The sequence below is a fragment of the Cnephaeus nilssonii genome (assembly GCF_951640355.1).
Source record: "Cnephaeus nilssonii genome assembly, chromosome: 12".
Classification (NCBI taxonomy): domain Eukaryota; kingdom Metazoa; phylum Chordata; class Mammalia; order Chiroptera; family Vespertilionidae; genus Cnephaeus; species Cnephaeus nilssonii.
This window is the reverse complement of record NC_137083.1, coordinates 34,270,517-34,294,053: the sequence shown is the minus strand read 5'-3', so window position 1 is coordinate 34,294,053 and position 23,537 is coordinate 34,270,517. Positions and strand designations below refer to the sequence as shown.

Below are 23,537 nucleotides of genomic sequence, written 5' to 3'. Positions count from 1 at the left end.
ATGTACCTGGGTTGCAGGTTCAATCCCCTGCTGGCCAAGGTGGGTGCACATGCAGGAGCCAACCAGTCTATGTGTCTCTCTCACATCAATGTTTCTTTCTCTCTCTTTTCACCTGCCTCCCTCCTTTCCACTCTCTCTAAAAATCAATAGAAAAAAATATCCTTGTGTGAAGATTAATAAAATGAATGAATGAATAAATAAATAATGGTCAGAGGACCTGAATAGACACTTCTCCAAAGAGGACATAGAAATTGCCAACAGACATATGAAAACATGCTCAACATCACTAATCACCAGGGAAATGCAAATTAAAACTATAATGAGATGTCACCTCACACCTGTCAGAATGGCTGTCATCAGTAAATCAACAAACAAGTGCTGGTGAGGATGTGGAGACAAGGAAACACTTATGCACTGTTGCTGGGATTATAAATTAGTGCAGCCACTATGGAAAAATAGTATGAGATTCCTCAAAAAATTAAAAATAGAACTGCCATAACATTTAGCAATTTCACTCCTGAATATTTATCTGAAAAAAAACAAAACCACTAATTTGAAAGATATATACAGCTCTATCTTCACTGCGGCATTATTGTCATAGCTAAGATATGGCAGCAAATTATATGTCCATGGATAGATGAATAGATGAAGAAGATGTGGTATATACAAAATATTGCTATTAGCAACAATATGGACAGAACTATGGAGTATTATGCTAAGTGCAGTAAGTCAAACAGAAAAATACAAATAATGTCTGATTTCACTTAATGTAGAATCTAAAAAACATCAAAATAAATGAATAAACAGAAACAGACTCATAGATAGAGAGAACAAGCTAATGGTTGCCAACATGGAGATGGAAATTAAAAAAAAAGATAGTGAAGCCACTATCCCAGAAAGAAATTTTAAAAAGAAAGAAAGGAAGGGAAGGAAGGAAGGAAGGAAGGAAGGGAGGGAGGGAGGGAGGGAGGGAGGGAGGGAGGGAAGGAGGAAGGAAGGAAGGAAGGAAGGAAGGAAGGAAGGAAGGAAGGAAGGAAGGAAGGAAGGAAGGAAGGAAGGAAGGAAGGAAGGAAGGAAGGAAGGAGAGAGGAAGGGAGGAAGAACACACGAACAGACTTTTCTGTAATGTTGTGTACAATCATGTGATTCACATTGCTAAGTTTTCTTCCTGGGAAGGCACATTACCTCAGGATTAAAAAGAAAAAAAAAAAAGTCTTATTTAAGCAATCCACAAAACCTCAATTTGTGTAATTGCTTCTGTGAGATTCAAGATAGGTAGTTGATAATTTAAAGTACATTAATTTTCCTCTGTTACAAAAAGGGGAAAAGCTCAACAATACAGCAGCCATCCCACCTTTAACAGTCACCATCCTAGTAGAATGAGCCAAACTCAGTTGAAAGTGAGGATCATTTTGGTAGTGGTAATCCAGCAGATGAGAGTACTGAAAAAAATACTTATACTATGTCAAGCTTTAACAAAATAATTATAATTTTTAGTAATTGTAATAAAATAATTTTTGATATTTTTTATTTGATCTTGAGTCCTAGAATTTATTTTAGTGGTGATAGTCAGCTGCAGTCATTGTTTCTAATGAAAACTGATTTAACATTAGGTACTTAGCTAAAATGTGTACTTGGTGCATTTCTATAATTACCTAGAAAAAATTTAATATATATTTTTATTAATTTCAGAGAGGAAGGGAGAGGGCAGAGATAGATAGATAGAAATATCAATGATGAGAGAGAATTATAGATTGGTTGCCTACACTGGAGATTCAGCCTGCAACCTGAGCATGTGCCCTGACCGGGAATTGAACCATAACCTCCTAGTTCATATGTCGATGCTCAACCACTGAGCCACGCCAGCTGGCTATCTAGAAAACTTTTACAGCATTATGAAACTAAATGAAGTACAAAGGAAACGTACCTGTGAAGGGTGCACTTTTTCTGAATTCCCAATAAATAATTTTCAGCTCAGAACATTCTGACTACACAGTTTAGAATTATATTTGTAAATCACTCACCAAATAGTTACTGAGCACTTATGCTAGTGCAAGCAATAATTGTGTTAGACACAAAGGGGCATATAAAATAACTAGTAAATACTGCTTGTACATATGTAAATTCTATAATACTTTAGAAAAGAGAATTATTTTGTGTGCTCATATGGCAAACAATAGCCTCCTAGGCAATTTTGAAAGGCTTTGATTTACAAGAGAAATATGAAAATGGGGAAAAAACAATATTGGATTCTGATATATATATAAAAATACACAATCTGCATCTATTCAGATATTAAGGAAATAATAGAGTTTACGCTCTGAAAGTTATAACTTGATCATCAGTGTTAAATTAGTATTTGAAAGGTGAAGATGAATTGTAAGGTTGTTAAGGGATGTGTGGTGGAAACCTTTATAATTTCATATGAAATTTGCAATTTATAGATAGGGATTTAATGAATTTGCTAAAATTCTCTTCCATCAAACTGGATCACCAGAGGCTGAGAACAAATGAGATGAGACTTCTTTTAGAAATAATTTTCAATGAAAAAGAATTAAATACAAATAACTATTGATCCATAGCTAAACTCTTTAAAAAACAAAGATGGCCAGGTGATCCAACAATTACTCATTTTAAGCAGGAAAAATGTAACTTAAAAATCACAGTATAAACACATTTTTCACTGTACAAATACATTTCCTTTAAGATTTTGCTTTTGTAAATTGAGCCATTATCTAAATATTAATACTATTCTGGAGATCAAAAGGAAAGAATAAAAAACCATGACATTAAAACAAAGAGAAAAGGAAGTTCCACCCCCAAGAAAGCCTCACTCAACATTGGAGAAAATGAAAAAGACCCTTCCCTAGGGTTCCAGCGAGGGGTCTATAAGCTTTTTCTGTAAACGACAGATAGTAAATGACTTTAATGGTCTCTGATGCAACTACTCAAGATTGCCCTGGCAGTGCGAAGCGGCATTAGCAACACTTAAATGAACGGGTGTGGCTGAGTTCCAATAGAAACTTGTGGGCCTGAAATTTCAATTCCATAGGATTTTCCTGGGTCACGAAATGCTATTCTCTCCTGTTTTTCTTGTTTTGTTTTGTTCTTTTTCAAACATTTAAAAAACCAAAAGCTATTTTTAGCTTACAGACCTAACAAAACCAGGTGGCGGGCTGGATTCACCCTGGCCTAGATTCTGGAGCTGTGTGGACCAGTGGTGTTTTTGAAAGCCCAGGAAACTAGCAGTGGGGAGGAGAAGGAAAGGTCATTGTTTCCGTTTTTATATTGGAATAGATATGACCTACATATTTATCTTGGATCCTGCTGGATTTTGCCACCCATATGACTAAATCCATTCTAAAAAAAAATCTTACATTTGATTTGCATTATGATTTTCTTGAGGTTTAACATATTATAAATGAACTTGATTCCAAGAGTATCTACTCAGGGATCTATGTAATGCTTGCTATGTGTTCCAGAAAATTTGGACAAACTTCAAAAATCTCCAATTTTAATTGTAGTGAGATTTATAGTTGAAAAAAAATCTGTATGAGTAGCCCAATGTGTTATCTATTTCAAATAGGACATGGGTTCTTTAAATATGTTTAATCTCTCCTGATTCAAAGTAAATTAACCTGTTTATCTCCAATCCCGATGATGTTTGTGTTTGTTCAGTATGTGATTAAAGCATGATTCAGGCAGGGCTAATCAGTTTTTATCAGTTTTTATATTTAATACAAATTGCACTAAGTAAGTAAAGCTGGTTGTGATCATCATTCATCCTTCGAATTAACTAAATGAATCCAGTCTTTCCTAAACAGTGTTTTGTGTTTTTTTGTTTTGTTTTTTTTTAAGTGTAAACATGAACAGTTGAAGTGTTTCAGGGACAATGACTCAGAACTGGATAATTATCTAGTTATTTCCTGTTAAATGTTAAGAAAAGCTTACTCATGATGCTGTTAGCTTTGTAGGGAGAAAAAAAGAACCACTTACATCCTTGGAATAGGAAATAGATTAGTCTCCCCTGCAGTGCTGCTGCTTCCTTCACTGTCCACGCTATACCCACTGCCAAAGCTGCTGCCCGAGGAGCCGGCGGACACGGAGCTTTCTGCAGGCCGGTGGTTGGTAGGCTTTGCTGCATGGTGTGGGAAGAGTCAACACCACAGTCAGTCAGTGATACTACCCCCAGGGATCTCCAAGTGCACGATTATGCATTGTCTTCATTTTTATCTATGAAGAAACAGCTTTGGCAAGAACTCCACATTTCTTAACCTGCCTTTCATTTTGTTTTGCTTAACAGATAATGCACACAGGCCTTGATTGTTATTATTAGACAGAAAGGAAAAAGCAATCACTTTTAAGGATAAACCATCATATTTTAGACTGAGTTAAATAGTATGTAAGTATTCTATTATTATTATTTGTGATTTACTTGTACAGTATTGCAATAATGATATGGCAAACAAATAAGAATGTTGGCTATTTCATGGAGAAAGGAGTTTAGAAAGACTTGGGTAAATACAAATAGCAGGATAAGGAAAAATTGCTTAATTATTTTCCATATTAATAACGAATGATGTTTTTCTCTTGAGAAGTGAAGACGCAAAAAAGAAGAGATAATTTCAAGAAGTGATTGAAATTCTGTGCTTGTTTGGATGTAGCTCTACCAACTATCTCCAGCAGGTTATTCAATTTTAAGATATTTGTTTCCTTTTAGGCACCTCTTAGTTTATGACTGGGACTTATTTGAAAATTTTAATGAGTTTAATTATTTGGGGATATAGAAACATAATTTTGTTCTGTAAATTATGCAGTAGGAGTATAATACTAGTATTGTTAGTGAAGTTCTAGATTACAGGAGATTTGGGGGAAACTTTTGATATAAAAAGAAGAGAAGGCAAGTGTTTCTCTTATTTTTGTAGAGAGAAGATTCTCTTGGCAAATTTTTGAAATTGTTATCTACCTTCTTTCATCTGGTCAGCTTAAGAGTATAAGCTTTGATCATATTGATGTGATTTTTAAGCCCAACTCATTCTGTAGTAAACCTAAGAAGTCTCAGTTTCCTCATTTGAAAATAATGGGGTCAGCAATCCCTGTCTCATAAGCTTGTGACTGTGAGGAGTGAGAGAAAGCACGAGCCCAGTAACCGACTCTTCTTCATTTTGCCATTCTCCCATTCTCTCCTCAGTGGCTGTTCCCCAGTGTCTTTGAGTGTACCTAGTCCCTGTCAATAAGTTTGCCTGGCTTCCAGTCTAATTGTAGACATGTTCTAGGCTACTAAACTAAGAGGCCCTCTTCCGTAGACACACCTCTGTTCAACTGGGAGTTTCGTAAGCAAATAGATAGAGTCACACTACTGGATGAATAGTTGGTAATTCTTTAGTGATCCTAAGATATCTACATTTTTCTTAAGAAACTATATACAAGCACGAGGACTCTTGATGTGTTGGAATTTTAATGTAATCAATATAACCATAGGAAGTGAAAAATATAGACATGGTGAGGGAAACCATGAGAGGCAGGAAAACCATCATCAGGGCAGTCAGGTCCATCTTGAAAAAGTTTCAGTGTCTCCCTCATTTCAGGACAACAGATTCTCTAAAGCTACCAGACAGTTTTATATCTGTTCCAGTGATAGTAGTATCAGTTTCTCAGGATGGGGGCGGGGGGGAGAATGTGTATTAGTCAATTACATATCAGGTGTAAGTTGGAAATAGCTATTTAGAAAAAGGCTTGAATCCTGTTAAATAGCTAATGACCAATGAATTACTGGTAACCCATAGGACTAGATTTGCTGAAACAGAATCATAGTTACAATGTTTGCTTAATATTTTCTTCAGTTTATGTAGAAGAAACACAGATTGAGTATTTGGTGTTAAAGAAAATAATTTTAAAAAATAACTTAAAAAATGAAAAGATAACATCACTACGATACAAAATTATAAGCATTTATAAAGTAAATTAAATTGTATAATTAGCCACATAATTGATCAGATTGGTCAATTGATTGTAAAGAAAGGAAAGCTGTCATACATTTTGGTTGTCATTATATAATCCAACCAACAAGACTGTTTATAGTTTTTACTATGATATTGAATAAAAAATTTTAATTTTATCGACGAGAAAATCACAACATATTATTTTCAAAGACAAATCTTAACAAACTTTAATTTTAAATCAATTTATTTCTACTAAATTAAAACAATTTTCATCCAAGAGCACTCTCACAATGTATCAAAATAGCTACATTATAGAAAGGATGTCTTATTATTTACATTTAAAAATATTCAATCCTTTCTTTTGTGAACTTTGATTTCCCTGATACAATTTCTAGTTCTATTCCCTTCTGGGAAATTTCAGATGTATACAGAATGCAAAATGATATAAGAAGAAAGGAACAAAGGTAGAAGTAAATTTAACAAAAGAAAGTTGTGGGTTTTTTTGTCTTTTCTAGGGGACTAGAAATCTCATTCAGAAAGCCTGTGCAAGTGCTGTCCATTTAAACACAAACAAGTTATCTTTTATAAATACAAAAAGAAAAAAAAACCAAATCTATGTAACATATACATATATTGGAGTAAGTCTTGTCTACCTAATATTTTTGCAAACAAAATTCATGTAAGATTGTGTCTAAAGAAATGTTGGGTAGTTATGTTAGGTAATTAATTTAAATAAACATAGGTGTTTGGCATTACCTTAACAAAACATCTACTGCTTTATTGGATTTTTTATTCTTAACCTGGTTATGTGAATGTGGAGTAGAATTAGATAGCCTGACATTTGGTTTGCTTCTGAAAATGAATTCAATTAAGATGCAGAATGGACCTTTCCTTTTTACCGGGCTATATCTACCTTTACCATAAGCCATTTTAGCCAAATCTGTAGTTTGCCTCTCAAAGTCCTTTATCAGCTGTTTCTTTCCAAATGTATTTCTCATAATTCTCCTTCAAATGCTTTACATGGAAGTCCACTCAGACCATTCACTCTGACTCCCTTTGGTTTGGCTTATTTCTCCTGAGCCATGGCTGGGGCTATTCTTTCCAATTTTGTTATGCTGCTTCTGCCCCAAACACTTTTTCATACCTAAATTATATTTATCAGCCAAGGCCCAGCTCAGATCAGTAAAGGCCCTGCCTCATGCATTTTCCTTATCTTGCCAATCAGAAATGAACTCTCAAAGCACAAGATCAAATATCTTTTCTTGACAATCACCACTTTTTGTTTTTGATTGTAGTTGTTATATTAATGTCATTATTCAAAGCAGAGCATGTTTTCTCCATTGTAGCCTTCTTACAAGCTTATCCTGAAACTATGCTGAAGAAATATTTACCAAAAATAATAAATTAATCATTGTTTTCCTTAACCAAATAAGTAAAACAGCTGAATAATATCTCACTTTTTATCCAACTGTGTGTTTTATATAAATCATACATTTCTCAGCAACAGCAACTTTAATGTCATACTGTGTGGGAAAATGTGATCATTCAACAAGATGTTTTGTTTTCCCAATCCCCACAAAACTTGTTTGGTTGAAAGAAATAATGATAATACACTAAGCACAAGAGAGCACAGCTTTGTGAACTTCAAAAAAAGTTCATAACCCACCAGAGATACCTATCTATATAAAAGGCTAAGCGACCGTCTGACTGGCCAACCAGCCAGTAGGTATGACATGCACTGACCACCAGGGGGCAGATGCTCAACACAGGAGCTGCCCAGCGACAGCAACTCTAGCACTCTGGGACCCCTTAGGGGATGTCAGAGAGCCAGTTTTGGACAGATCCCAGAAGGCCAGGCCAAGGAACCCCACCTGCTGGAGGGACCCCATTCACTCCGCAGATGGCCTTCGAGCCATGGTGCTGCCCCAGGCGTAGCCAGCTGAGGTGGGACCGAGGGAGGTTGGCTCCAGGGTGTGTCTAGCCCAGTGGTCAGCAAACTGTGGCTCGCGAGCCACATGGGGCTCTTTGGCCCCTTGAGTGTGGCTCTTCCACAAAATACCATGTGCGGGCGCGCACTTACAGTGTGATTGAAACTTCGTGGCCCATGCACAGAAGTCGGCTCTCAAAAGAAATTTCAATCATTGTACTGTTGATATTTGGCTGTGTTGACTAATGAGTTTGCTGACCACTTGTCTAGCCTATCTCCCCCAGTCCCACCCTGCTGACCACCTTCTAATTAATTTCCTTTCAATGTGCACGAATCCATGCACTGGGCCATTAGTTACATATAAATATTTAAATTGGAATGATAGAAAATAATATGTATAGTAACAATCCATCAGAACCAGCAGAGGGTGCTATTATAGACACTAGTACTTGTCCTAACCCCACTTCTTGTCTTTGTATTTCTGTTCCTGAAGAAAATAAAATTTTAAAACATTAAAACTAAATATGATTTCCCATAAATTTATGATTTCAAAATTAACAATGTAAAAACATCCCACCTCTGCTCTTATCAGAGTTGCAGAAATCATGGACCTATTATGCATGAGCATATTATGTGCCTATGTATTACATATGAGAATGTTGGTTTTACAGAATAATTGAAGTTTATTTAATAAAAAAAATTTTTTTGGAGCCTACACTTTGTGTGTGTACTTTCTTTGTGAATTCCTGCTTGTACTACCAAGTACTGACTAGAAGAAAGTATTAAATAAGCATGTGAGTAAATAAGCACACTGTTGCAGAAAGGGTCCCTGCTAAGGCCTAGAGGAATAAATCCTCGGGTCTTGAATCATTTTTGAGACTCAGTGATTGTGGGGGCATTTCAGGTAAAGAAATTTTATCTTCTGTGAGGCAATTTAACCTGCCTTAAATTATTTTTGACCTCTTCATTTTCTTCCGATGAGAGATGGTTAGACGCCATTGTTTTACTACTCTACTGTGGCTAATCTTAATTAAACCTGATCGTGTCTCTTTGACTGAACATCTGTCTTCAATTAGTTTGCCCTGTTTTGTTAGTACAGCAGTACTTAAAAATGCAGACCTATGGCTGTACCTACCACATGATGGCAGTGCTGTGCTCTAAATCCGCAGATCAGTATTGAAGACAACTTTACAAATGTGGAACTCTGGAGATCAAAAAAAGCTGCTAAGGACTCTAGAGATAACCTGATGCATGATTTCTCCTATAGGAAAACTAAGCTCAGGAAGATTAAGTGACTTGTTTCAGTTCTTATGCTAATTAATGAGAAAGAATCAAAACTAAAACAACCACTAATCTACTTTTCTATCACTTCCAATTATGTCAGATTAAGATTGTGAGGTTTTAGCCCAGCCAGCATGATTCAGTGGTTGAGCATGACCTATGAACCAGGAAGTCATGTTACATTCCTGGTTGGGTCACATGCCCAGGTTGTGAGCTCGATCCCCAGTGTAGGGTGTGCAGGAAGCAACCAATCAATGATTCTCTCTCATCATTGATGTTTCTATTTCTCTATCCCTCTCCCTTCCTCTCTAACCTTCTTCTCTGAAATCAATAAAAAAAATATTTTTAAAAAATTGTGAGGTGTCTGCATATTTCAGAATTTAGAATTCAGTGCTAGGAATGTATAAAGCCCTGCTGCCTGTAATGTTCTATCATTGGTTTTATATCCTTGGTCCAGCTCAAAGCTATTTCCAAATATTTCAGGAATAATTTATAATGTAGATAGCCTGCAATTTCCCAAATTACTTGGTCGGTAGGATATTAATATTATCTGAATTGATACAATCTATAGGATTTAAGATCAACTGTTTGAAATTAAGAGAAATAATTTAATAATTATTTTGTTTATTCCAATAGTTTAATGATAGAACTGAAATAACCATCGGCTATTTTAGAAATTCTGTATGTATCGCAGGTAGGTTTTTTCTTTGGCTGGCTCTAATTTAGCTGGCATTTACTTTAGTGACCTTTACTCTTTCCCCACTGTCACTGCCCATCTTTCAATCTCTTATCCATCTGCTATTATTGTTGTTGTTTCTGTTACTAAAGAGACTGCAGTTTTATCTTATTTGTTGATTTGTTTTGAGTGTGTACCTGAAAATGTCAGGCTTTAAGTTCCATTGTTACTAACTTTATCTGGTAGGCTTCCCTTGAATTATGTCCACTTTACAAAAATACATTTTATTGCAGTTCAGGGGTATTAATTTAAGAAGAGATGTTTTATCTTACAAGAACTTTAATTTTTTTTTCTAACTTCGGTATATTCACTATCCAATTTGGAAAGATTTAAAAGAAATCAGTACTAGAAAAATGTCATGGGTAGTTTTAATACAGCCATTTATAGAAGTGTTCACATACTCTCAAATTACAAGTTTTCATAAATAAAAGTATGAAAATAGGTAACTCTGATCTCTCTATCAGTCATTTATAAGCTTTGGTGTGTGTGTGTGTGTCGGTAAAGGGAAAATAATATTGGGATTTTTTAAATGAAAATTATTGGTTAAAAAACCACAAAGACATTAAACATTTATACCAAACCATAAGGAATAGAATGTCTTTTTACCTTATAAAAATCAAAATATGTGTCTTAACATATTCCATATTCAGATAGTAGTACTGTTCAGAGAGGGAGATGGAGAAGTGATACCTCTATCTGCTATATTTCCGGAAAGGTGGCATTGAATTTATGACTTAATTTTTCAAGATATTTTAATGATCAATTTAATAATCTGTTTTTATCTAATGCTATCAGTAATTTTCAGGTATCCTCCATACTCTCTATTCACTCATCCTCTGTCTTTGTAGATAATAGGTTCAATGATTATTCCGGGAACAGAAATAATACCATGTAACTTCAATATAACAGGTGTTTGGAAATGAGAGCAAAGTTAGGTTAACTAATAACATGGTAGAGAGGATTTTTTCTTATGTAAATATATGCGATGGCTCAGCAGTCTACTATAGTCCTGGCATTTATGCTCTAATGTTGCCTTTTAAGTCCATCTTCCTCTTTAACATGTTTTTGGTTCAGAACCGGTGTTTGAAGAAGTCAATTAAAGTAAATGCAGGTTAAGTGGGAACCAAAATTTCAGAGCAAATAATGGAAAAAAGTTTGATTAAGATATTTTCATAAATGAAAATTAAGATAGTAAATTCATTTTACATTTAATAATTTGAGGTTATAATTCCAGCTATGTCCAAATAAGTAGAAAACTCAAGTAATTTATCAAATACCAAGTTTTGGTTTTGATAAAAGATGCTAGCACAATTGCTGTAACACAATAAAAATTTTTATCTTTAAAAGATTAATGGTAAGGAGAATACTATTTGAAAGAAAAAATCATTCAAGATCTACATCAAATCTTAAAGGCCAACCCTTAATTTTCCATATTCATTTCATTTTCCTTTGAAGCAGAAATATTCTGTCTTGAAGTTTACTTGCAAAACATGCAGAATTGTTTGAATAATTATAAGAAGTTTTGAAAACTGATCTTACATAATCCAGAAACTGATAACTTAGATCATGAATACTTAGATAACAAGGACATTGATATCAACTGGAATTCAGTTTGATTTATATTAAAATCCTACTCAAATACAATATATTTCCAGTATAAATATATATAATTTAATAATAGCAGCAGACTAATTCACATGGCTAATGCTACATGGCTGAGTAGTATTTCACTACTCAGCCATGTAGTGAAATACTACATGGCTGAGTAGTATTTCACTACATATCACCCAAATGTAGTCAATGGCCACAAGATAAAGAGGAGTTTAGACAATTATTTAATAAAGATGTGTCCTAACCCCTCTAGTTAATTTCATTAATCTGTCTACTTTCTTCAAGTAAATCATTTTCAAATACTTTCTCTCCTCCTGTAGTTGATTATATTCCAGTGAACTGCAAAGATTATTAGTGAGAATCAGAGCCAAACAAATAAAAATAATTAATTCTACTTCTAGATATTTCTAAACATGATCATGCATATAAATTACATTATTTTTCTTTCAGTACCTACTGAAGGCAGACAAAACTCATACTTTCTCATTCTTCATAATTCGTCCCAGATATCTTTAATTGGTTATTAAATAAATAATACTAGGATAGAAGATTCACAATGACAGTGATTTTTGTCTATTTTGTTTACTGTAGTTTCACTAATACTTGAAAAGGTTTGGAACATAATATTCATTTAAAAATAAACAAATGTACATATGAATATAAATAAATGATGAACAACTAATATAGGTAATTCAGATATTTTCTAGAAATAATATTTTTTTTCAGAATTTCCTTTTTAGATCTAAACATGCTAAATTATATGCTTGAAAATTAGGGATCAGAAATGTGGCAAGAGGTAAAAAAAATAATTTTTCCCTCAAATTAATCAAAGTGATGATCTTCAGTTTTTCTATTATTTCTACCAACACAATTAATTTGCAGTATATAGGTCTAGTACTATACATAATACAACAAAAATTATAAAAAATTATAAACAATTGCTTTTCCAATAAATTTGGTCTTCAAGATAGGGACACATAAAATTTATTCTATATTTATAATTCTCCCTCTCACTCCATGTTTATTTGGGCACAGTCTGATTAGCTGATAGGCAACTTACCAGTCAGATTTTGAAAGTAAGGAGTAATATAGACATATAATAATTTATCTAAATCATTTCCAATAAAGTGTTTGAATAATAATTTAAAATAAAAATTTTATCAATCTGAATAATTATAAGTTAACATTAAATGAGAAAGGAAAGAAGGGGTTCTGAAGTGTAATATTACAGATATAAGGCATACAGATATAAGACAAATATAATTATATCTTGGAAGAAACCTCTAATTATCCAATGTCTTTGGCTGTTAGAAAAATTATGATTGTGCATAGGTATAGATCAGTGGCTTTTTAACATTTTGATCTCAAGATCCCTTTTACATTTTTTAAAAAAATATTGAATTCCCCAAAGAACTTTGTTTTATGTGAGTTATATCTACCAATATTTATATTAACCCTTTGCATTCGCTTGCTTTTTTCTCGAGCTGCTACCGATGCTAACTGTGTCGAGTCACACTCGACATCTGAGTGCAATAGGTTAAAAATTAAGAAAAAATTAAAGTAAGTAAGTACATTTTCCATTAGTCATCAAAGCAATGATGTCCTGACATCTCATGTAAATGCAGGAAAACTGCACTGTGCACTTGAGAAAGAATGAGAGTTAAAAAAGCAAATAACATCATAATATTCTTAAGAATTTTTTTACTTTTTAGGCCCTTACAAAGCATCTCTGCAACCTCCAGGGGTCAATGAACACACTGTGAGAATTACTGGTTTAGATTTAGTGATAGAAATGACATGGTAAATGTGAAAATGAGAAGAAACCAATTAGCACCAGCTTTTTTTTGATAGTCATCTATTTTTATACTAAAAAATCAAGTTGTTAGCCTTTCTTGAAAATATTTATTGCTCTTATTATCCTTTTTAACTTTATAAAGTTTCTTCAAAACTTATTACATCCAGAACTTCAAAACCCTAGAAATATAAAATCTGAATTAAAAATTATATGTATAATACTAATTTGTCCTTATTTTGCTTTAAAAAGATACTTTATAATATGCAGAAATCCAGAGTAAATAATGAGATTTGCTGGCATAAGATAATGTAAATTCTTCCATAAAAGGGGTTTTCTTTAGAGTTTTAAAATGTTTCTTGTAAATTAATAGTTGGATGGAGCCAAAATAGTAATTCAATAGTTATATACTTATATAAAAATTTAAATTATATAGTACAAAGTCTATTTTCTATATCTCTATATATAGATTCCAAATTCATTTTATATAAAGACATAGATTAAAATATAATGTGACCAATAGAATTTTAAATACTGTGGTTTTGGGTTTGTAATGAGGAAAAGCCAATTTTCCTTCTATTTTCTTTTATGAACAAATACAGCAGAAATTTTATTCCACTGCCTTTTGTTAAAAATAGGGGTCCATGCTCCTGACTTTCAGCAAGCATATTCTTCTCAAAACTTATCTGTTCTTGTTTGATTTGTAATTTCAATATCAGTTTTTTTTATTAATTTCTGTTCAAATTATCAATTTAACTAATTAATAAAATTGTATCTTTCAGTATCTTACCTTTAAGATATAAAGTATTGAAGAATTAAGCTATGATTATATATCTACTTATTCCTATTTGTTCTAAAAAACTCAGTACCCCAGTCAAAATTCTGTATTTCTATTTTCATTTAAAATCCATAAATGGCTCCTGAGTGATTAATTACATTTTTACACATTCCACACAGTAATAAAATAAAAAGAAAAAGGATAGTTTCCCAATTTGCCTCAGTACACATGAAGATTCCTCTCATCCTATCCCATATCCATAGGTCCCCCCGCCCAATTATCTTCTACAAAAAAGAATGGGTGAAATATCATGATTTTACATAATGTAATGCATGTGGATGGAAAGTGGGGGAAAGAAGTAGTTCATGGATGGTTTAGATACCTGGATTTAGGCAATACTGTTAAGTAGCCAGATGATGTCTTTGGAATTCCTCTGCCTTGGGTAGCATTTCCCTGGATCCCTCCTACCCAGGTGATAATGTTCCCAGCCCCATGCTCATATTGTACTCTTTGTCCAGGGTCCCTCACTGTGCCCCATCAGCAGTTTCATGCTCCATGCTTATTTTTTTCCCTCCATCACCATTTACTTGTTGTCTCATTTCCTCAGGCTTCTGCTCTTGGTGTTTAATTTCATAAATTAACTTTTTAAAGACTAATTTTCTTGCCCTGGCCAGTGTTGCTCAGTTGGTTGGGCATCATCCTGTACACCAAAGGGTTGCTGGTTTGATTCCTGGTTGGGGCACATGCCCTGGTTGCCAGCTCCATCCCCGTTAGGAGGCATACAGGAGGCAGCCAATCAGTGTTGGCTCTCATATCAATGTTTCTCTCTCCCATTCCCTTCCTCTCTCTCTAAATATCTATATCTATATCTATATCTATATCTATATCTATATCTATATCTATATCTATATATATGTCTATATGTATACACAAACACATATATACACATATAGTACATATACATATATATACATATATGTACACATACATACACATATATATGTAATTATATATATATGATATGTATATATGTATAGGCCTATAGCTTGATCATTTGACTAAGGCACAGCATACTGAAGACAAGTTTGATACTTAGGCCAATTGTCTTGCTATTCATGTCAGATGAAATGAACATATATATTCCCAGTGTGAATTAGACATACATTATGTGGGTGGCTCCATGCAGACCCATGGCTACTACCGGAAAAGAACAAAAACATTCCATTGAAGGTAGATCAGTGGATTCGTCTTTGTGAGCGGCGGTCCATAAACCAGAGACAGTGTCATATGGCTAGAGCTATTCATTTACTGTCTGTGACTCTGCATGTGTAGCAGAGAGTACTGACAATAAATGTTAGATGACTACAGAAAGAGTTGAAAATGCACAATTCGAAGGACATATGGAAACTCTTGAAATAAAAAAATTACCTTTTGTAACAATTCCCTCCACTCCCAGTGCCCGCCCCGCGTCCCAGCCCAGCCGCCCACTACCACTTGCCGGAGAGAGCCGCTCCGCAGAGTGATGGCTTACTCCGGGTTCCCCGCGGCCACGTAAGCACATGAAGCTCTTCTGTGACAGAGGCCGCAGTGAGCCTTACTGGACGTGGTTTCCAGCAGGGGTCGGTCTGTGGAAGTAGCTTCAGACTTTTCTCCTACAATCGGGCCCCACCTAGGAACTCAATCCTAATCCCTCACACAACTAATTCCATGATTCTTCTCACCTAACCTCATCAACCCATCCCAACAGCTCTTCTTGCCCAGAGTGAAGGGAAATTTCTATTCACCCTGTGTTACTGGGTCTCAACTTAAAACTCACCAAAAATCTTATCATCAAACAAAAATAGCTCAGGAATTTCCAATTGCCCTTACAATGCAATATATTGAATGTTGAATAAATTCATTTGCAAGGCTTTTAGGGGTGCTTCCCTTTGTCTTCATGTTGGTATGGTTTATAAAACAAGCAAACAAAAAAACCTCTTTACTTTTTAAACTCTCTTCCCTGGCTGGTGTCACTTTCTGAAAAGACAGGGCCTGTGTTCAACCCAAACAACTGGCTTGAAAAAGCCATTTCCAGGGATTTCTAAATACAAGCAAGCGTTGTTTAGGCACCAGGATGATCTGGCACAATCTGGCACAATGTTCCCCCTCAGGTTTCCTAGCATGCAACTAAACCCCGGAGGGAAAGGAAAAGTTCCTTTGGCTCACTCCATAATTCTTGCCTGACCCATATTTTATGCTACTTTAAGCAGCAATCCGCTGAAAAGCTCAGAAAGAAAAACAAATAAAAACAAAAAACAAACACTTGAAAAGCTCTTTAGGGACAATTTCGTCACCCTTGGCAGAAATGACACACAGCCTCCTCTTTGGGTTCTGCTTCCTGCCACATTGCGCTTGTGCAGTGAGAGGATTTTATTTTCGTGGGTTTGTGACAGCTTAATCATCAGCCTTCAGAAAAGAGGATCATGTAGGTAGAGCAGCAAGTCTAAATTGTATTCATTTCTAGAAACCTCTAATCATGTGTTGGAACTTGGGTGAGAAATAAATACGTAAATGACAATTGTTTTTATTGCAATCAGGGGAGTTCTGTTTCAAAGGAGCTAATGTATTTAAAAAGCAAAGGCTTAGGCCTCATAACAAGACTAGTGTTATATTGACGACTTCGAAAATTTCTAGCTGGATGGTCTATCCTAGCCCGCTGACTCTCTAATTGCTTACTCAGAACAATATAGGCCATGAATACCTCATTGCCTTGGTGTGATAAAATGAGAAGATGGGCAACAAAACAGTTCGTACGACATGAAGAATTATTTCCACGCAGGTTGTTATTTTCAGAATGCAGATGGGATTATATGAACTCAACTGTGAGGTTTGAAATGGGGGACTTTTATCTAATCTCTTAAAATCAGTAATAATACTTATTTCTGCAGTTAGTGAACAGGAACTTGATGGCTCTCCATATGTTTACATCTCTTACCATTTTTTTCTAAGTTTTGAAGTCATTATACGGCATTTTATAGAAATTTAATTCTATATTTGCCACTAGTTGTTTGGAAAAATGCATGGCTGAATTATATTCCTGGTACATTTATAGTAGCAGGGATATAAAATATTTATATTTTAGAAAACAGTGCATTTGCTTTATCATCTATTAAAATAAAATTAAATAAGACTATGCTATGTAATATTGATTTCCTTTTGATTATAATTTCAATAAAAATGATTTCAAGATTCAATCATAGCACTTTAAAGGTAGGAGAATAATTAGTGCATTATTCAAAGAAAGGGGATTAAAAAAAATTTGCTACAATTTTTAACAAAAATATCTAGAAAAAAATCAGACAAAATATTATATAGTAGTAATTAAATCATAATTAAACATGGAATGTGAAATAAGGTAAGTACTTGACTACTTCAATATTTATGATTATGAAATATTTGAAGGAAGAAAATGAATTTACCATTAAGAAATCAACAAAACTTATTTGATGGAAGAAAAAGGTCAGAGGAGGAATTTAAGTACTTTAGAAGAGCACTAGTAAGGCTAACTAGAAAGGGTAATTTGTGCTTTGGAGCTAATCTATAAATTGGGCACATTCAGAATTATGCTAATGTTTAAGCTAATTGCTTTTAAGCAAAGGCTTAGGCCTAGTAACAAGATAAGGGTTATAGTGCCAATTTTGAAAAAATTTTAGCTACATAATTAAAGAAACATCACAGTGGTTTGCTTTTCATATTGCCACATATATCTTCCATAGCCCCTAAATATCTGATTCGTTGGGATAAGAGTATATTAAATTTTTTAGTTTTCCTGAGAATGAAGAGAAGTTCTATGGAATAGTTTAAGGCTTGACTTTAACTGGAAAGCATAGAATCATAAAATAAAGTATTTTAGGGCTAGAAGAGACCTAGGGAGCAAACACTGCTCTCCTATTTAAAAAACAACACAATATTTTATATATGGTTTTGAATTGAATTTGAAGATAATTTTATAATCACTCTCATTTGATTCCTGTCACTGGCACTCTTTCTGAGGGAAAATTTCACAAATGTTGGGTCAAATTAGGGACAGATATAAACTTGCTTTCTTTTCTGAACACAGCTATGGAATCAAGTTTAGATGCATCTCTATAGCAAGGGCCCACAGAATTTGTTTCCTCTATCCAGGACCCTGAGAAGACTGTGAAATAGATCAGGTGTGGGAGAAAGAAAGAGTGGAAGCATTGCCTAGGGGTCCCCCAACTCCATTATTTATTTACATGTTTATTATGTAAGCTCTGATGCTTTTATTTGGAAATAATTTTCCACCTATTTTATAATGTTTTTGGCATGAAGCTTTGGTCTGTTCCCCAAATCACTATTATTATAGTTCTCACTAACAATGGAGCAGTGACTATAAATACTCTATTGCAAGGTATCAAATGAGAAAGCAAAAACTGACACACTCATTTTAAGCTACATCATATAACAATGGCTCAGAACCCAGTAGTTTATGAATGAAATAAAGATACTTTATTTATTACACAGGCACTTGGATATTCACATGCCCAACACGATACACTTAACAACTACGAAAACATGAGTGGAAAATGTCTGTTTGTAGGATAAAGAGAAGTTTCACCATGTAAAGGTGAATGAGTGCATTAACATTTTTTCCTTTACTTTCCTCTAAGAATTTCCAAAATCCACTGAATTTTTTAAAAGTTACACTTGAAATGATATGTAAACAAAAACTGATCTACATATCCACTGGTACGCTAACTCGAATTGTGAGCAATTTAAAGTTTTATCACAAGGCAACATATTTATAGTCATGCTTGAACAGATTAGGTTAGTCGCATGCATTCCATTCTGCAATATGAATACTGTTAATCTACTTCCCAACAAAAGTCAATAGATGCCCAGTGCATAGAAAAATACAAATCACTGTAGTCAATATATTATGGGGCTCATCTTGGGACTTACACGGTGATGATGACGTCCTGAAATGCCATGCCCACAAAAGCACATTAAAAAAGGGATAAACATATTTTATCAGACAATCTCTAAAAATTAAAAGACGAGGGCTTTACGTTTGGGGAATGTTCTTGCTGTGTGCTTTGAATAGTGCCTTTCTGCTCACCTCCTTCTGGCTTGACTGGTCCATCAGACATCACCTTCCTGAGGGCTAGCTGGCTTTGGTCTTGGTTGCCATTGGCTGGTGGAGGCAGATTATCAGACTGAGTTCTTTGAATGGGGAGGACTCCTGCTATGCTGTGTCTGTGCTGCTTCCTGGCATGATTAGACTGACCGCTTTTATGTGCTGCTGTGGCAGTGTGGGTGAAATGGAAACCCAGAGTATGTATCCTCAGATGAAACCAGCTTAGATGTTAGTCATGCAAACAAGAAGTGATCTTTTGCTCTAATTAAAGAAGTCGTGTTTTCAAATGCCATAATGACACCACATGCACAGCACTAAAGGGGGTTAAAACTGGCTGTTTCTTTGGACATTATGACTTTGGGAGATGGGGAGAACGTTCATCTCTCGCCATTGTCTGGCTAATGCCTCTTGGAAGTAACAGTGCATCTACATTTGTAAAAATATCTGTACTTGGTATGTTTTCATATATCAATTGACTAAGTTTTCACAAATTAAATGAAAATACAGCAGTTAAAAATGGATGAATTGTTAGGCTTCAATTGATATGTTGACTTTCAAAGGATTTCCAATGGTTAGAAAAAACCACCTATAAATTCTCTGTTATCATATACAAAGTGTGATCCAACAGGAGGGACCTGATTGTGCTCCTTAGTGAGGTTTCTGCCTCATCACATGTGCTTATTCACATATTATTAATATTATATACTTTCTTGAGATTATAAGACATGTGCTTTTCTTCAACAGATTTATTTTTCCAAAAGACTATAAAGATTTCCACATGGGAAATTACGGCATTTCCACATGCATTATCTATTACAGTTTTTAAGCTTGAAATGGCTTTTCCCCCTATGTTCTAGAACTTGACTATTGGTCACATTACTCTCCCGCCTCAAATTTTTGAGTGTTTTTAGATGCAAGCATCTCATGTATAATCTGCTTTAAATGCCTGTGTGTGTGCTTTTTTTTGGTGTAATGCCTGGGAAATTGGCAGCCACTGTGCTTATAATTCCTGTATTCTAGAGGATAATTAAGTGCACACAAAAAGGACACACAACGTTGTTTGCCTGCAAACATCACAGACACAGCTATCCAATACTATGAGCCAGGTTGGATGGATGGTGGAGACAGAGGAGAAACAGCCAGTTTTACTGCAGTCTATGTAAATTAAAAAAAACTCTAAATAAGAAAGAGCATAATTATGTGCTGATAGTTCTTACACAGACAAAGGGACAGAGAACAGAGTGAGCAGGATGTGCCAGAAACAGAAAGCAAACAGGAAAGGACAGCAGGAAAGAAAGGCAACAGATGAACATTAAGCTGCCATGCTGAGGAATTTATTTGCGTCTTTTACTTGGTTGAAGGCGTTGCTGTTGCACGGCGGCTTCAGCAGCGGCTATAGCAGCCCCTGCGTCTTCCAGGTGGGTCTGGGTGACGCTGGTTTTGCTTTGACTGCGAGAGGGTCCATGAGAGCGGAGATGGCCTTCCGATGAGGATTTCGAGCTACCCGGACTACTATGGGACTTCTCAATGGTGGGAACCTGCATGTCTGGTTACGAAAGAGTGAAACCTGAGTTAGAGTTGCCCCAGCATTCCTCCTGTCAAGCTTGGTCTCACATAATTTGAAGCTGTCTTGAGATTTAGGTTGATCTGTTTCTTTTTTGGCTCCTTTTGTGGAACTCCTCACCACACAGAAATATGATCACACATTTGGGAAGCAATTTTGGGGAGGAAAGGCAAATGGATGACAATCTTGAGAAGAAGAATACATTCTAACTAACCTTATGTGAATGAATATATTACAGTTTCACAAAGCAGCTCTGCTAATTCTAGTAGGGACCAGGTAATAAGAGACAAGAGGCTTGTACTGTAACAGGAGGAGCTGTAAGTAAAAATGTAGCGAGTTCTTGGATGAAGGCGTGTGAGTCACTAGGAGATATTACAAGTGAAGATTGTAGAATCCTCGTCTCGGGTGATTTTGAGAATGTTTATATACCTCACACATAGTCATAGAGAGGGGTCTTTACATGCATGATCTTCCAGAACATTAATCAGGGCAAAGTTTATCTGACTAAATGGAATTCATAATTAATCTATAGAACTCATCCATCTAAATAATCTGTAGCATTCATTGTATCAGTGGTTTATCGCATCAATTCAGTTGGCTACTGGACATGGATGGCCTCGGTTTCCTATTTCCTAGAACATTTGCCCTTACAATTCATTCCTTTCTAATGGGCGAAGAACCACTTTTCAAGTTGATGTACTCTCTGAGAGGAGGAGCGAAGGAAGCAATTCTTAGGTCTAAAATAAAAATTTGTATTTAGTAGTTCAGCATATCAAGGTGAGATACGACATGGTTATTTCATATAGGCAGTCACTCAGTTTATGATCAAGATTAATGTTGTGTTACAGGGTAATTGGTAATGAACCTCCCAAAGGATAAGTTAATTCAAATGGGAATGCTGTGCCTATCACAAAATGCAATGCATGACATTAACATTTAAAAAATATGATTAGTTGTTGTACTGGCTGGTGTGGCTCAATTGGTTGGAGCGTCATCCTATACACCAAAAGATGACAGGTTCAATTCCTGGTCAGGGTACATACCCAGGTTTTGGGGTTCAGTCCCTGGCCCAGTCTCGTACTGGAGGCAACCTCTCTCGCTCTCTTTCTCTCTCTCTCTCCCTCCCTCCCTTCCTCTCTCTCTAAAATCAATAGAAACATGTCCTTAGATGAGGATTTAAAATAATAATATTAGTTGTTCTTTAAAAATATATTTTTATTGATTTCAGAGAGGGAGAGGAAGAGCAAGAAACATCAATGATGAGAGAGAATCATTGATTGGCAGCCTACGGGGAGTGGAGCCCACAATCCTGGCATGTGCCCTGGCTGGGAATTGAACTGTGATCTCCTGGTTCATAGGTCTATGCTCAACCACTGAGCCACACCAGCCAGGCTGATATTAGTTGTTATTTTTTTTTAAATCATAGAAATAGCTCAAGTCCAATATTTAGGAAAGTTTTAAGTAAATGTCAGCACACAAATTTTTTGATATGATATATAAAAGGAAGGTGCAAAATTGTGTATAATCATACATGTAATGGCTAAGAATATAATTATGAAAATAGGGATTTAAACAATTAGAAGAAATATGTATAAGTGATGATTATGTCTAGTCAATGAACTCTTGAGAATTTTTATATTTTCTTTATGAAATACCCCCAATTCATCTCATGAAATCATATTAACATGGATTTTGAGAGTTGGAAAAGAACCAATAGCTCATATAGCACAACCTTCTCCATTTTACAGGTTGAAAATTGGAGAGTCAGAGAGGTTAAGATCATGAACTTAATCATGAGCTGATCTGAGACTATATCCCATCTCTCCTTATTCTTTGCATAATAGTATATTAAATACTTTCTAATATAACTCAGCCTTCAAAATATATTAAGTATACAGGCATTCATATTCAAAAAGATACTGAATGAACAAAAAGACAAAAGCTTTTTCTACTTGAAACATCTCCTACCCTTGGACGGGTCAGGGAAGATACCATGGCTTCTGCTTTTGATGACAGATGGCTTTGGGGACTGCTGGCTGCTTTGACCAGAATGGGACTTGCCATGATCAATGCTTTCAGTTTGTTCTTTGAGCGGATACCACCTGGGAGTGTTATCGAGGTGAGATGTGCTAGATAAATCAATCAATACCTGAAAAAGAGTACAATAAGTCAATATAATTTATAAATTAAGCTATAATAAATTCATTACTTTTTTCTGTGATCTGAAATTTATTCAAGGACACAAACCCAAGGATGATGAGTTTGTCTTCCTAATTTTTCTTCACCCATTGTATTGGGAATAAGAACTTGTACATACTAGATATTTAATGAATGTTTGGTGAATAAAATCTTTAACTATTAATTACATTTTTGTTGATGTTATAAAAAAGGTAGAGTGAAGAATCGCTTCATGAAATAAAACTTGGTTAAATGGACACATTCTAGTCCTCAAAGTGGCTAGCATTTTTTAAGCTTGATTTTAGATACAAGAGGGACAAAATTAAAAAAGAATGAAAAATTTGCAATTACTAATATATTCCCTCTATTTTAAAACATACTTAGTTCACATTTGAAATAGGGATATAACTAAGTTTATGATGAAAAAGCACTGTGTCATGTTGAATTGGCAGCATTTTTACTTTCTTAGTGGTTCATCAATAATAATAGAATTTATAGTTGCTGGCATCTTAGATTTGATGAGATATTAAAAAGAATATCATCAGCACAATCAAGATATTCTCTATGTTCATGTAAATATAATAAATTATA

The 23,537-nt window shown here is 34.9% G+C and overlaps 1 protein-coding gene across 1 annotated transcript in view; it reads right to left on the bottom strand.

Moving 5' to 3' along the window:
• The window catches only part of PCLO (piccolo presynaptic cytomatrix protein), a gene marked incomplete at its 5' end in the record, with an annotated part of 292,340 nt that overhangs the window by 40,628 nt on the left and 228,175 nt on the right, over nucleotides 1–23,537 (bottom strand). The window contains 4 exons of the mRNA XM_079785367.1: nucleotides 3,997–4,138; nucleotides 19,187–19,369; nucleotides 20,556–20,750; nucleotides 22,737–22,917. Coding sequence (XP_079641493.1) covers nucleotides 3,997–4,138; nucleotides 19,187–19,369; nucleotides 20,556–20,750; nucleotides 22,737–22,917 — 701 coding nt within the window. The remainder of the gene's footprint in view (nucleotides 1–3,996; nucleotides 4,139–19,186; nucleotides 19,370–20,555; nucleotides 20,751–22,736; nucleotides 22,918–23,537) is intronic.